The following is a 14,422-nucleotide window of genomic DNA, read 5'->3' on the forward strand; positions in this document are numbered from 1 at the left end:
ATAAAATTCTAAAAGTTCTACAACTTTTTACTAAACTTTTTTTTCCATCATCTGTTTGCTGGCAATGAATAGGAACATTCAGAGGCTGAGAGCCCATCGCATGTAGCGCAAAACAAGTCAAGCGTTTGTTACAGAGATGAGAACAAAGATGCCCCAAACCTCGGGCCAGCGGCCATGTTGGTAGTCTATGGCCACCAGAGCAGAGCCCTGCAAACCTCTCCCTTCTAATCAAAAGCAACACTGAGGATGCCGGCGGCGGTAGGAGGTTCACAAGGTTCTGGTCTGGTGGCCGCGGACTACCTGCGTGGCTGCTGGGCCAAGGTCTTGCTCGGCTCTAGTTTGGTAGATAGTTCACAGCTGGTCCTTCTGATCCCCTCATACATGCATGCCTGCTTGGTTCAGCCGAGCGTGCATGTGTCTCTCCAGAATTAAAGAATAGTCTGCGGTGGCAATAGCTTCTCTGTGGAGAGAAGGAAAAGGTCAGGCATATTGAAATGCAACATGCCCAATCATTCATTCCTCCAAACTTTGGCAGCAGAGGAGATGGGTGATTGGACATCCTCACAAGATAGTCAACCAGTCCTGCAAAATGGATGGGTTCAGCCGACGTTCATCGAACACATACGATCACCAGTCATTCCCATGAGCGTGGGGGTGGGGGGATTATTGGTACAGAATTTCCTAGAATGGCACAGTGTAACGACACGCCTGCTGAATGAGCGTCCAAAGAGGAGATCTTTAACAAAGAGGAAAGAAAACGTGGCGGATGTACACTACATGCACTAGGGCGCGGATACGCTCCTGCTGGAAAGTGAAGCTACAGTACAGATGTACACGAGGCCTCTGCAGCCCAGCTGGACCATTCATGGTCGGAACAATAGTTTGGTCATAGTCCCCAAAACTGGTGCCATCCTTCGATTCTTAAAGGAATTCTTCAGTTTTACGTGAAAAAGAAAAAAAAAAAAAAGTTTTACAACTCTCTGATACAGTTAATGTTTCTATTCTTCAAGCTGTAAACACCTGATCAGTGGGTTGTCGGGTGTCAGACCCCCCCCACCGATCTGCGGACAGCCCCTTTAACAGTTTCTGCTAAGTTTTCCCAAACTTTGGGGCATTTACTACCAAAATTTACGTACAAAGGGTAAGAAAATCCACTAGGGTAAGAGATCGCCAACTTCGGAAATTATAGGTAAATTGACGGCGGTGATGGATCCCGTCCATAGCGCCTGACGGACGCCGCTAACGGGGATTACGTCGTGGTGGACGCCATTTTTAACAGACAAGACTTTTTTTTTTTTTGAGGAATCATCCATGAGTCTCCATTGCAGACCCTTGGTGAATTGTACAAGTTCCAGCTCTATAGCGAAAAACTTATAAGCAGTGTGCTCCTTGCCTAGGAGATCGGCCACTGCTGACCAGACTTCAGAGGTGGCCGGTAACCAAGCTCTACGCTATAAAATTAAAAATCCCCCCATTTATTGAGAACATTCGATTTTTTTTTTTTAATTTAAAAATTGCCCCCTTTTTTTCCCCTCCCCGTTTAAGAACAACCCTTTAAGTTTGATTGAAAAAAAAAAAATAAAAAACTCTTTAAAAAGGAAATAAATTAATTAAAATTAAACAAATAAGACGAAACGACGGACACTGAATATAAGGAAGAGAAAAAGTTACAATCATATTGATGAATATAAAAAAAAAATAAAATAAAGGAATCTACATTTTAATAGTTCAGAATTATTTATTGATTACACAGGTAGAAATAATTATAGATTTTTTTTATATATATAATTTTTATTTGATTGACAACGACGCCCACAACATCAACCTCGCATTCCACAGCATTCAAAATGAAATGTCTTTATTCAGGTGAAAACATTGCAAACAAAGCTCCTGGTCACCACCATCTGATCGCAGGATTAAGCCGAGCTCGTAAAAATCTCCGAGTATAAATATTAAAGTTACGGCTGCGCAGACGTCAGTCCGAAATAAAGTACAAAAATACACATCTGAGTATTGCACCGACCCTAATGCCCAGCGAGGAGTAACAAGATTATTCTAAAATGCCATGTAGTGACCGTGCCGGGCCCATAACCGTCTGAAGATCGGAGTGTATTCACTTCTGCGTCTTTTGGGGAACGCTGGGTACCAACCAATATGGCCGCCATTACAGCTCCCACAGTGGTGCAGCCCTTCTCACTTGAATGGAGCAGAGCTGCAGTTCCCTGCACAGCTAGGAGGTGGCGCTGTGCAGTGAAACTCACTAACCAATGCTGTAGTTCCTCTTTCCCAGGATCGGTGGAGATCGCAGAGGTCGGACCCCATCGAACATAACGGCTTTTTTTCCCCCTTCATCAGTTCCTGTGAAATATGCTGGGAGTTGTAGTTACGGACTACTGATATAGCACAGGATCAGTCCTGTTAATGATGGGAGTAATTCTACTACTTAAAGGGATATTCCGCTAGGAGTAAAATCACCAACTCACAGGAGAGATGATCGCTACTAGATGGGTGGTCTGACCTCCAGGACAGGAGACTCGTGTCCCTCTTTTGAATGGAGTAGTGGTGCTCTCTCACTTTATTCAATTTACATGGGACTGACGAGAAGCAATCAGCGGTCGGACCCCCCCACCTCCTCACTGAGCTAGTAGAGATCACGTGAGGTCATGGCATACACATCAGATAATCCCCTTTAATAAGGAGGGTCCCAGACTTTAGTCTACGGTGTCCCAAGTAAATCAGTCATGTTCAGAGGTAACTGGATCAACCGTTTCATTTCCCTGCAGTGCCACCACTGGGGAAAAGAAGTATTACACCGTTCTCACTGAAATAAAAGGGCGTCCTGTACAATGTGGACACGTTGGGTCCTCCAGGGAAGGAGACGCTCTTTGTAGCTGCCCTTCACTCTAATAGAGCAGCATCCTGAACAGAAGACCGCCAACTATCAAAAAGTCACCCGATGGGGGTGGGAATCCATTAGCGAATCTATAGCAGTCGTCTCCAGATCTGGCCGCATTCTTCACCCCGACGTTCAGGAATTGCTTAGCGCATTTATTTGGGATTTTAGTGGATTATCGGACGTCAAATCCAAGTATTTAGGCAAGGGGGAATAAGATCAAAGACCGGCTTATTTCTGTAAACCGCTCTCTGAGAAAATTTCCACTTAAAGCAAAATTACCGATTAAATTGCTCAGATATACAGTTCGTTTTTATTAGAAGCTGATCGCAGGATCGCTCCTCCAGGGATGGTTCAGCTTAGTTTCCCTACAGCGCCACCACAGGAGAAAGGCAGAATTGCACAGTTCTGTCCTCCAGAGAGACGCTCTTTGCAGTCGCTGTCTCTTCTGGCTATTCGAGGACGATCCTGAACGTCGGGGCCCCTCTGTTAACCCTTAACTCCCCATCTGAGAAAGGATTTTCCACACCGAGCAAAAACTTTAATCCGAAGCTTATGGGATTAGGATTTATTCAATTTCTTAGGGGGGGGGGGGCGGCAGCGGAATGTCACATATCCCCCGGCTTTCATGCAACTTGATGTCCCCCAAAACGCATTGGATAAAAGTTATACGACCCCGGGGGACCCTCGATGAGGTCGGTGGAGGCAATGGTCACGTGTAAAGGGCCCCATCTTTGCGTTTTTAATCTAGAAGCCGGCGCCAGAGCAAAGCCGACCCCTATACCCACAAAAGACATTAAAGTGCGACTGGATCGAACGTCCACGAATTTGGGGAAATCAGGAGTGATGTCCGTCTCGTGTTTATGTCCGGCGTCAGACATATACATAACACATTCACAACTTCTGCAGCGAACAGGACGGATCTCTTTAAAAAAGGGCTATATGAAATTAGAAACAGCGCCTCTATTGTCCACAGGCAGCATCCGGTATTGCAGATTGACAACATTCACTGCAGAACATCAGAGCTATAATACCAGACATGTCGGCGCCATTTCTAATTTCAGACGGCCCCTTTAATAGTGCAATTAACTATTACATGCTCTTAAAGTACCGATGTCTCCCTTAAAGGGGCAGTCTCAAGATCACTGCTCAGGAGCGCGCTACTCCCCAGCATTCAGGCTTCCTGCGTGATTGACAGCTCAGACCAGGGGCATGGCAGAGTCGCTAGTCCGATAACCTCTCTCCCACAATGCAAGCAGCCGCCGTAGGAGCACAGCACGGACTCGCCATCTCAATAGCAAAAAGCTTGAAAGGGCTGCGCTCCTCGCCTAGGAGAACGGAGATTATTTTTAAAAAGGAGTAACTTGTAAAATTGCCCGTTTTTATAAGTGCTTTGCAAATTTACCCATTTATCCCCTTTAAGTCCATAAAATTCTCCTTTGTGAATCCCTGGATGCACAGAAAATAATCTATGCACTAAAAATTCCCAGCTTACACACCCAAACCTGGCGGCCGACAGGAGCACGGTCCCAATTCAGCCCCCGGAAGACTCAATATAGTGATAAATATGGCCGAGGGCCCAGAATCACTATAAACCCCATCCTAGCATGCTCCAGGAACAAGCAGGAGCTTGGTCACATTTTCGGCATGCCTAATATTATCTACAGGGCCAATTAGGCTAATTTTGGGGGTCTCCCCCCGCGACGTGCCCACCCCAACATAACTCACCTTGTACTAATACTACATCATACAGTTATAATAAGCAGCTTAGCGCCATCTAGTGGACATATCGGCAAATATTTCAGGAAAAACCTCAAGGGATAAATTATAATAAAAATAATAATAATAATATGTGAAGAATTTCCATAAACGGAGGACGGTGATGTTTTACCAGCTGGCGGCATTTAGTCTCTGAAATATTTCATGTTATCTTGGCAGACACATGAGAATATTATTCCAACGCATCGTCTACTATTTCTCCTGGCCGGGGTGCATATTTTTCCATATTTCCCCCCGTGGTGCCATCTTTAGTCCTTGTTTTCACTACATTCGTGTGAACAGATTGACCTTTCGTGCCCCTGACGCTGAATGATTGCACATAACCGGTAACATCCGTGGCCCGGCTGTCGCCCTCCTGAGACAACAGCGGACGTGGTGTCGGACAGTTCTACCTTCCCTGGGACATAAAGGGATAGAATATATTCAGGAAGAAGGCAACAATGGCTGCCATGGTGCCGAGGACAAGGTAGCGGATGCGGGCTTCGTCAGGGTAGTCCGAGAGCTGGAGGTGGGCAGGCTCGTGAGTGGTAGGGGTCGCTGGTTGGTGGTGGTGGTGATGGCGGTGGTGGCGTCGGCGTAAGTCTGCGTCATGGTTGAGTTCCTCCTCTTCGGCCTCCAGTGCCTGCCAGATCAGGGAAGCCTGCGGTGTGCGGAAACCCGTGTCAGAGCTGGGGGGACGATATATAGGAGTACATAGTGCCGCCAGGCACGGACAGAGCAAGCGGGCGGCACAGACAGCAAGCGAGCCGCACAGACACAGCAAGCGAGCGGGCGGCACAGACACAGCAAGCGAGCGGGCGGCACAAACACAGCAAGCGAGCGAGCGGCACAGACACAGCAAGCGAGCGGGAGGCACAGACACAGCAAGCGAGCGGGAGGCACAGACACAGCAAGCGAGCGGGAGGCACAGACACAGCAAGCGAGCGGGAGGCACAGACACAGCAAGCGAGCGGGAGGCACAGACACAGCAAGCGAGCGGGAGGCACAGACACAGCAAGCGAGCGGGAGGCACAGACACAGCAAGCGAGCGGGCGGCACAGACACAGCAAGCGAGCGGGCGGCACAGACAGCGCAAGCGAGCGGGCGGCACAGACAGCAAGCGAGCGGGCGGCACAGACAGCAAGCGAGCGGGCGGCACAGACAGCAAGCGAGCGGGCGGCACAGACAGCAAGCGAGCGGGCGGCACAGACAGCAAGCGAGCGGGCGGCACAGACACAGTAAGCGAGCGGGCGGCAGACACAGCAAGCGAGCGGCACAGACACAGCAAGCGAGCGGCACAGACACAGCAAGCGGGCGGCACAGACACAGCAAGCGGGCGGCACAGACACAGCAAGCGAGCGGCACAGACACAGCAAGCGAGCGGCGCAGACACAGCAAGCGAGCGGGCGGCGCAGACACAGCAAGCGAGCGGGCGGCGCAGACACAGCAAGCGAGCGGGCGGCGCAGACACAGCAAGCGAGCGGGCGGCGCAGACACAGCAAGCGAGCGGGCGGCGCAGACACAGCAAGCGAGCGGGCGGCGCAGACACAGCAAGCGAGCAGGCGGCGCAGACACAGCAAGCGAGCGGGCGGCGCAGACACAGCAAGCGAGCGGGCGGCGCAGACACAGCAAGCAAGCGGGGCAGACACAGCGAGCGGACGGGGCAGACACAGCAAGCGAGCGGGCGGGGCAGACAGAGCAAGCGAGCGGGCGGGGCAGACAGAGCAAGCGAGCGGGCGGGGCAGACAGAGCAAGCGAGCGGGCGGGGCAGACAGAGCAAGCGAGCGGGCGGGGCAGACACAGCAAGCGAGCGGGCGGGGCAGACACAGCAAGCGAGCGGGCGGGGCAGACACAGCAAGCGAGCGGGCGGGGCAGACAGCAAGCGAGCGGGCGGGGCAGACACACCAAGCGAGCGGGCGGGGCAGACACACCAAGCGAGCGGGCGGGGCAGACACACCAAGCGAGCGGGCGGGGCAGACACACCAAGCGAGCGGGCGGGGCAGACACACCAAGCGAGCGGGCGGGGCAGACACCAAGCGAGCGGGCGGGGCAGACACACCAAGCGAGCGGGCGGGGCAGACACACCAAGCGAGCGGCACAGACACAGCAAGTGAGCAGGAGGCACAGACAGCAAGCGAGCGGTACAGACAGCAAGCGAGCGGGCGGTACAGACAGCAAGCGAGTGGGAGGCAGACAATAGCGCCAATTAGAGTTGAGCGACTTTGGTCGAATCGGGTTTCATGAAACAAAATTTGTTTCAGATGAAACTGGTCCGACTAGGGCAAAAAAAAGTCGGAAGTTTCGTCCGAAATCCGACTCCAATGCAAGTCAATGGGGAATAAAAGTCGGCATTGAGTGGATGAATGTTGGATTGTGACAATGAAGGGGCTGCAGCGTTGCCTGCGCTTATAATTCTTCTACCCAGTGGTCACCCAGACCACTCGGGAAAAGTTCAAAGGGAAGGGATGTACGTCAGACCCTCCTGATCATCGATCCCGAGGATATCCTATCACTTTACAAGATGGGGCGTCCACATGCAGAGGTTGAAAACGACCTATATAAAGTATGGAGCAGCGGCAGATTGTAGAGGGGAAAGGGTGAAGTTTGGACGAGAGATATTGTCCATGAGGTTCAATCCTTAAAGGGTTCGTCCACCGATCCTTAGGACAAGACATCAATATCAGATGGGGGCTGTTGCCGGCTGTAGGACCCCCACAAATCTGATGCCGGCGTCCTGTCCTAGGCATCAGTCATCCATATCCTTTTACATTTACTACTTTTGGTAACCAGCTGAATATTCGGTGGTCCCGGCATTCATGGCCTCCACGACCTCATAGAAGCACAGTCGCATGACAACCTGTGTCTTCACATGCTGATCGCACAACCCAAAAAAAATAACCAAAACCAGCAGAGGCTGGCGGTAAGCGCCATTTCTACACCATAAACTGGGAGTGACACACTTGTTTGACCTCAGAAAAATTTAAAAGAGAACGTCTCGCTCTCCTGACATTCATTTCATCATATACTCGTTGGTTGACCGAGAACCTTGTGAAAAACTCTTTGTTTTATTCCTCCTGGAAATGGATGCATAAATGGCCATTCCTTCTCGTTAACGGGTTGCATTAGGATGGTATCGGTATCACACATCTAACGTTCATGGTCCAAGTACAAACCGGAATATCCGGACCAGCCGTAGATCTCCAAAGGCAACTATGGCTTCTTAATGTACATGTGCATTTCCAGGAGGAATAATGGAGTAACAGAACAATGAAGAGTTAGAGGATCGATCTCCAAAACGATTATTTGGCCTCATCGCTGCCGTCATCGATGGATTCTGACTTGTAAAAGTAGAGACATTTCATATCACGGCACTACTGTACCAGAGATTAGATCACTTTGTATAGAGACCGTCCTACAGCGCCCCCCACAGACGTACGATGCCGAGGGCAGCAAAAAAGGTGAAAGCTGAAGGTACTAGAATAAATGTATGTCCTGAGCAGGCACCGGTATGTAAATCGCTTATTTACCGCAGACATTCACTCGTTATCAGTGGCAGCTGACATGACTCACGGTATTCTAATTTTTGCCTGGGCACATTGGCAGCAACCAACATAAGAAAAACATTGCACCTGAGTAATGGTAGAATAATAAAAAAAAACACCCTAAAAATTAAGATAACCCGTCGCAGATCGAGATTTGGATAACGACGCGGATTTGTCCATTTTGGTGACATCCACTTTATTGGCGGAGCGGAGAAAACAGCCAATCGCTTTCCTAATACGTGCACAATTCACTCCTGCTGAACTCGACCTTATCCATCCCCTTCTCAGCAAGCTGGGGGTCCCAATTTTGCATTTTATCCATGGCACATTATGTAGGAAGCCCACTGCTACGTTTGCACCAATAAAACTCCGGTAAAACATATCTGTAGACCGCCAATCATCAGGAAATCATAGATTGCTCACGTAATGTAGGGGACAGTCTGCCTATGTGGCATCAGTCAGAACACGTCTTCCAGCACCGCAGAAGGAAGTGAACGTGGCCGGACCCCCTGGGATTGACCACACAGTCAGATCAGTTAATAAAATCTCCCTCTAATGGTAGTAAAGCACTAGTCGTCCTTACAATGACCGGTGCCTCACTAGCCGCCATTAGTAGCTACATTTTCTGCCACAAGAGGTATAGTGTATGTGAGTCTCGCAGCTCTCACCTGACCAGCAGCCCCTTCCGCAGATGCTCCTGTTTCGGCCCTGTGATCTGCCGGATGCCCCCGCACCGGTCTCTCCACAGGAGAGTTACGTCGTCGGTAGAAGAGCACGTACGCATATCTTGTCACCACTTGGCTCTCGTCGACAGTGGTAACCGTGCTGTCGTCAAACAGTCTCCATCCTAAAAATAAAGTAAGGACATCAGAGCGAAGACCCGAACAAGGACCCCCAAAAAGGACACGAAAAGACGCTGGAACCGAAATACTCACCCACGTCACTCCGCTGACTGTTCTTCTCATTGGGAAGCCTGGCGTACGCTGTGTAGTGCCCTCCGATCATGCCCCCATAATGGTTTATCACTGCATACAGGTCGTAGATCGGCCTCTGGTGGTCCTCCTTCTGACCGATGCAGAACGTAGTGAGATCTAGACCCCTATATGTAAGGAAAGAGAATGCACCAACAACACAATGTTAGTTTTTAATGTTTTATTTTGCAGCCAGAGTTACTTTAATGTTCATGGCAACCATTGGCTATAAACTACAACTCCGGTCACTACCACCGCCTCCTTCGCTTGTGGTGCAAGATAGGATAGATTTGGTAAATGAGGCCTGATGGCGCTTTAAACAATAAAATTGCTGATTTGGGGGGCGAGGAGGGGACTTTACCTGACGGGGAAGTCCACCAGGTCATTGATTTTGTCTCTCCAGATAAATGTGCGGAAGGAGAAACGTTTCAGCTGAATGATCAGGATGTTCGGCAGCCTCCATAGCATCAGCTGTTTGGATGCCTCTCGGTGCTGGTTACACTTGGGGCAGTACCTGTGGGGAGTCAAGGAAAAAGCTGCTGAGTCATAGGACCCCCAAGTGGTGACTCACATACCAGGCTTCGTCCAGATCAGGGGTCTCCAACGTGTGGCTGTCCGACTGTTTCAGCACTACAACTTTCAGCATGGTGGGAGTTGTAGTGTTGTAAGAAGCAGGAGAGGCACAGAATGGCGGCCATTGCCCCAGATGTTTGCATTGCCCTCACCATGCTTCTTCTGGAGCCAGGACCTCGGGCTTGGTAAAGAGATTGAGACACTGCTCCAGGGTGAAGAGGCCGACCCTTGCAGCTTCGCTCGCAGACCCCGGATCATCTTCGCACTCCAGCTCTTTTGATTCGACCAACACAAACTCCTTCATCCGTTCATTATTCTTCCAGACCAGAGCGAGCGAGCAGTCCTCAGACAGGTCTAGCACTGCGTCCCCTGCAGTGAGCAAAAAAAAAAAAGTTGCAAGACGAGAAGATGAAACCATACCGACCTTACACAAGATAGTCGGGGTCCACTCCGTCAACTTTTACTGCATTTTTGACAGAGGGAGTAGTCTGATTCTCGTCACCTAAATTTGAGGACAACTGACGGAAACCAGAAGAATGCTATCAACTCCATTAAGGAATGGGCTATTATATATATTTCTTTCAAGAGCCATAACGTATTGATCCATCAACATTGATCGTATGGCAGCGAGTTGTAGTTTTTAATGATATATATATATACCATACAATATATATTATACCATACAATATACTGAAAAACAAAAATAGTTTCTTCGGCTTTGCTTTTTCTGGCGACCAGTGTGTCAATCATGTATAGTCTTCCATACTGTACACACGCATTGAACATTTTTTTTGTAGGGGCAATTCTGGTATGGTGATTTTTTTTTAAATTATTATTACTACATTTATCTTTTTAGATTTTCTTCATTCAGATAAATGCACAGCAACGCCAAGTATGTTAATTTTTCTTCTGTTAACATTTTACGCTTAACATTCAGGGGTGATTACAATTATATATTGTCTATTTAAAAAAGTATTGATTTTAGGTTACATATTTAACTAGTCCCCCTTAGGGGACTTGAATCTCCGATCGCTTATAAAATACTGTAATATTGTAGTGTACTGTGAAATTGACGATCTATGAAGTCCAGCCACAACATTGCAGACATGGCTGCCGCAGCAATCCATCAACAAACAAACAAATGCATCCTGCAAGGTGCCAATGGCCACCAGAAATAATGGCAGCCATGTTGGTGACCTACTAAATGCCCGATCGTGGTTGATCGTAACATTTTGGAGGTTGTAATCTTGTGATTGAAGTGAGGCTTAATATCAGGGCCAGGCTACAAGGAGCAATGGCAGTATGGGTTCAGCAGTTCTAAATATATCCCAGGAGCATAAAACTAACCTTTATCTTCCAGCTTCACCTCTCTACCGGAGGAATCAATGAGGTTGATATAAAATAGGGCAGCGTGGGAACTTGAGGACTCCACCGACTGCTGGTAACCAGCAACAGCAGCTACGATCAAAAAAAAAAAAAAAAATTTCTGGATTTAGACAAGATCACACCATGAAGCAGCTCCACGGTTTCTTGAGACACTTTTCTTAGTTGTGATCCCCCCACTACATCAATAATCCATCACACGAATAACAAATACCTTCGGGTTTGACCGATTTTTCATAAGAGGTCTCTTTTTCGCCCCCTGAATCTAACTCCTTTAAGGTGTCCGACGATTGCTCCGAGAAACCAGAGTCCGTGCCAGCCGATGAATGCTGTTCCACACTGGTCTTTCCCTGCATTATGGAGTCTCCTATCTCCGGCTGTAGTGAAGGACACTGAGAAGGTCCGAGGGGTCCCAGCTGTGCAAAATGAGAGTCTCTGACCTCCTCAGAAGCTTCTGCCGATGTAAAGCCGGGCTGGGACGGCATGTCTGGCTTCTCCGGACTTAGTGGTTGTGGGGGCTGCTCCGGGGAAGTCCTCCCGGGTAAGAAAGGAGGCTGGAAAACATTTACTGAATACCTGGAAGACGAAATAAACATTATACAATAACCAAGAGTCATTTACCAAAAGAAAACTCACATCATAAATACAAATTATTACTTTCGGCTGAAATATGCAGTATGCATTATGTGCACTGAAAGAGTGCAAGTCTAAGCAGGTATTCTCATGTACAGCACCATGGAATTAATGGTGCTATATAAATAAATAATAAAAATAATAAGCAGGTGAAAAACAGCTTATCGGTAGGGGGTGTTGGGTGTCGGATCCCCACTGATATGATTTTGATTTATATTAATGATAGGTCATCTATATCACTGTTCCGGACGATCCCTTTAATGCTCAGGCACATTAAAGATGGATTTCTGCAGAAAAGCCATCAGTTTAAAGGGGTTGTCAGGTCACAACAAGTTAGCACCTATCCATAACTTGGTGATTGATCGCTGGTACCCCCACTGATCAGCAGATGGAGCAGCAGTGCATATGTCCGATCCCTGCTTCATTCATTCCCTATGTGTATGCCAAGTGCTGCTCTTTCCAAGAGCCCCCCAAAGAAGATCAATGAAGTTCCTCGCTCTGCCGATCCTAGCGGTGGGACATCCACCACTCAGCAATTACTTGTTTTAACCGGAGAACCCCATTAAATTTGGAGAAAGACACCTATAAGTTAAGTTGTGACAACGGAGAGTCCTCTACTTAAATGTTTGGCATCTGCCGTACATAAGGAGGATCGAAGGAGCGGTCAGTGTAAGTGGCAGTTCCTAAGATGGAGATTAGATGCATCACCCCCCCACCTACTCCGAAAAAAAACAAACAAAAACCTCTAGGGTCATTGTACGGCTGGCGTATCACTTACCTTGCATAACCCTCCAATAACTGTGCAAGGCGCGAGTACGTCAACCGTGACTCTGGGACGCTAATTAAGAAGGGATACCCGATATTTTCAGGCCGACAGGATACTTTGTGTTCAGGCCAGTGCGTCTTCTGGCAAACCCTGAGGAGGAGAAGTAAAAAGGATGTTAGAAATGCATGACACATGGGACGTGTAACACACTGCTCAATCAGCACCGAGACCCCGTCGTTCTCAGGGCCGACTGAGACATATTGTAATAATATTCCATCGCTTTACACAATGGGGATACCCCCCTTTAAAATTGGTCACATAAAATGGCAATGACTGGTGCGCTATAGACAAATACTCACTGGTTGCAATATCCAGCGCGATAACACCTGGTGCACCTCTTCAACTTCTCCTCCTCAGAAAGCTGCTTCTTCTGACACGCGGAGCATTTGGTAATTGGGATGCTTGGTACTTGGGGACGCTGTGTGGAAAGGGAGCGATAACAATAATTTATGGAGGGAGTGCACAGTTGCACAAACTTATGCACATATGGATATTTTCCACATTCATCAATAGGAAAAGCTGAGTGAAACACTTGGTGGTTTCAACTTCGCTTGAGTTTGCATCTCCTATTTATGAATGTGCAAGGGGGGCACCAAGGATGCACGTGCAGGGCGAGACACTGCTAATAATTTCTGGCATATTAAGGCTCTCTAGCGTAGAATCTCAGGGGAGCTCACCGGCTTAAAGTGGATCACCTTCATGCACTCATTGTGACTACTGTAAAATGCTCTCGAGTTAAAAAATAAAAATAACAGAATACTACTTTAAGTCATTTTATTAATGAACCCAGGGTCATCAAAGAGGATATTACCTAATGGCAGAGGAGCCTTCCATTGGAACAGAAATAAACACCCATGTGGGCGCAGCGGCCCCCTGACCACACCAGACCCTGTTAGCCATACCATCCTGGGCTCATTAATAATGACAAAGTAGTGAAGAAAATGGAAAAAAGTTGAAGAACTGTGGATTACCTGCTGGACTTGTAAAACGATGACATGCTCCTTAGCGAGTTCAGGAGACAAAACTTCAAAGCAAAACAGCTGGTCGGTAGGAGAGACCAAATCCACAGAACATGAGGGGTTAAACGTGCGGTTCAGGCGATTCTTCACCACCTAGAAGAAAAACGTAAAGAAAAAAAAAAAAATCAGGCATTTCACTAGATGAACAAAAAAAGCTGCAGATGTTTACAGACTGCTTGTAAATATGCCACAGTCTGAACAGGAGTCATATACTTAGAGGCGGCATCATTCTGGTTCAGGGATTAGGTTCTGGTTCTGTATCTCAAAATATTCATTTAAAAAGGGGTTGTCCCCCTTCAAAGATTGTAGCTCTATAGACTGAATGAGACCCCCACCCAGCAGATCTAAGACTGATGGAATGGTGACAGACAGCGCTGTAACACAGGGAATGCAAAACCACGTGAGTAAAGGCCCCGTCACACTAAGCAACTCACCAGCGATCCCGACACCGATATGAAGGTGTCAGGATCGCTAGTAAGTCGCTATGTGATCGCTGGTGAGCTGTCACACAAACAGCTTCACCAGCGATCAGCACAGCGATGCCGAGCGCCCGGCATCGCTGGCCATCGCTGTAGAAAATAGTATCAAAATAAAAAATATAGTTATTCTCACCTTCCGACGTCCCGTTCAGCCATCCTGCCTCTCCACACTCCGGTCCCAGTGATCCTTTGCACGAATGACCGCGGGATGTCACGGTCTCGAGGGATAACAAAGTCTCGCGGTAATTCGTGCAAATGATCACTGGGACCGGAGCGTGGAGAGAGGCAGGATGGCTGAACGGGACGTCGGAAGGTGAGAATAACTATATTTTTTATTTTTTTTAT

At 48.2% G+C, this 14,422-nt stretch overlaps 1 protein-coding gene across 3 annotated transcripts in view; it reads right to left on the reverse strand.

Moving 5' to 3' along the window:
• The window catches only part of USP19 (ubiquitin specific peptidase 19), a 46,788-nt gene that overhangs the window by 921 nt on the left and 31,445 nt on the right, over positions 1 to 14,422 (reverse strand). For 2 of the 3 annotated variants that reach the window (XM_073569609.1, XM_073569608.1), the window contains exons 17-26: positions 13,551 to 13,691; positions 12,879 to 12,997; positions 12,532 to 12,669; positions 11,335 to 11,696; positions 11,085 to 11,195; positions 9,890 to 10,106; positions 9,526 to 9,678; positions 9,129 to 9,292; positions 8,862 to 9,040; positions 726 to 5,312 (exon numbers count right to left, since the gene is read on the reverse strand). In XM_073569609.1, the coding sequence (XP_073425710.1) occupies positions 5,061 to 5,312; positions 8,862 to 9,040; positions 9,129 to 9,292; positions 9,526 to 9,678; positions 9,890 to 10,106; positions 11,085 to 11,195; positions 11,335 to 11,696; positions 12,532 to 12,669; positions 12,879 to 12,997; positions 13,551 to 13,691 (1,836 nt within the window). In that variant the 3' untranslated portion in view covers positions 726 to 5,060. Of the gene's footprint in view, positions 1 to 725; positions 5,313 to 8,861; positions 9,041 to 9,128; positions 9,293 to 9,525; positions 9,679 to 9,889; positions 10,107 to 11,084; positions 11,196 to 11,334; positions 11,697 to 12,531; positions 12,670 to 12,878; positions 12,998 to 13,550; positions 13,692 to 14,422 lie in introns of those variants that run through there. The other variant, XM_073569611.1, reaches the window with a different exon arrangement.

This window comes from Dendrobates tinctorius, unplaced genomic scaffold, assembly GCF_039654945.1.
Source record: "Dendrobates tinctorius isolate UK_male_01 unplaced genomic scaffold, ASM3965494v1 ptg000027l, whole genome shotgun sequence".
Taxonomy (NCBI): domain Eukaryota; kingdom Metazoa; phylum Chordata; class Amphibia; order Anura; family Dendrobatidae; genus Dendrobates; species Dendrobates tinctorius.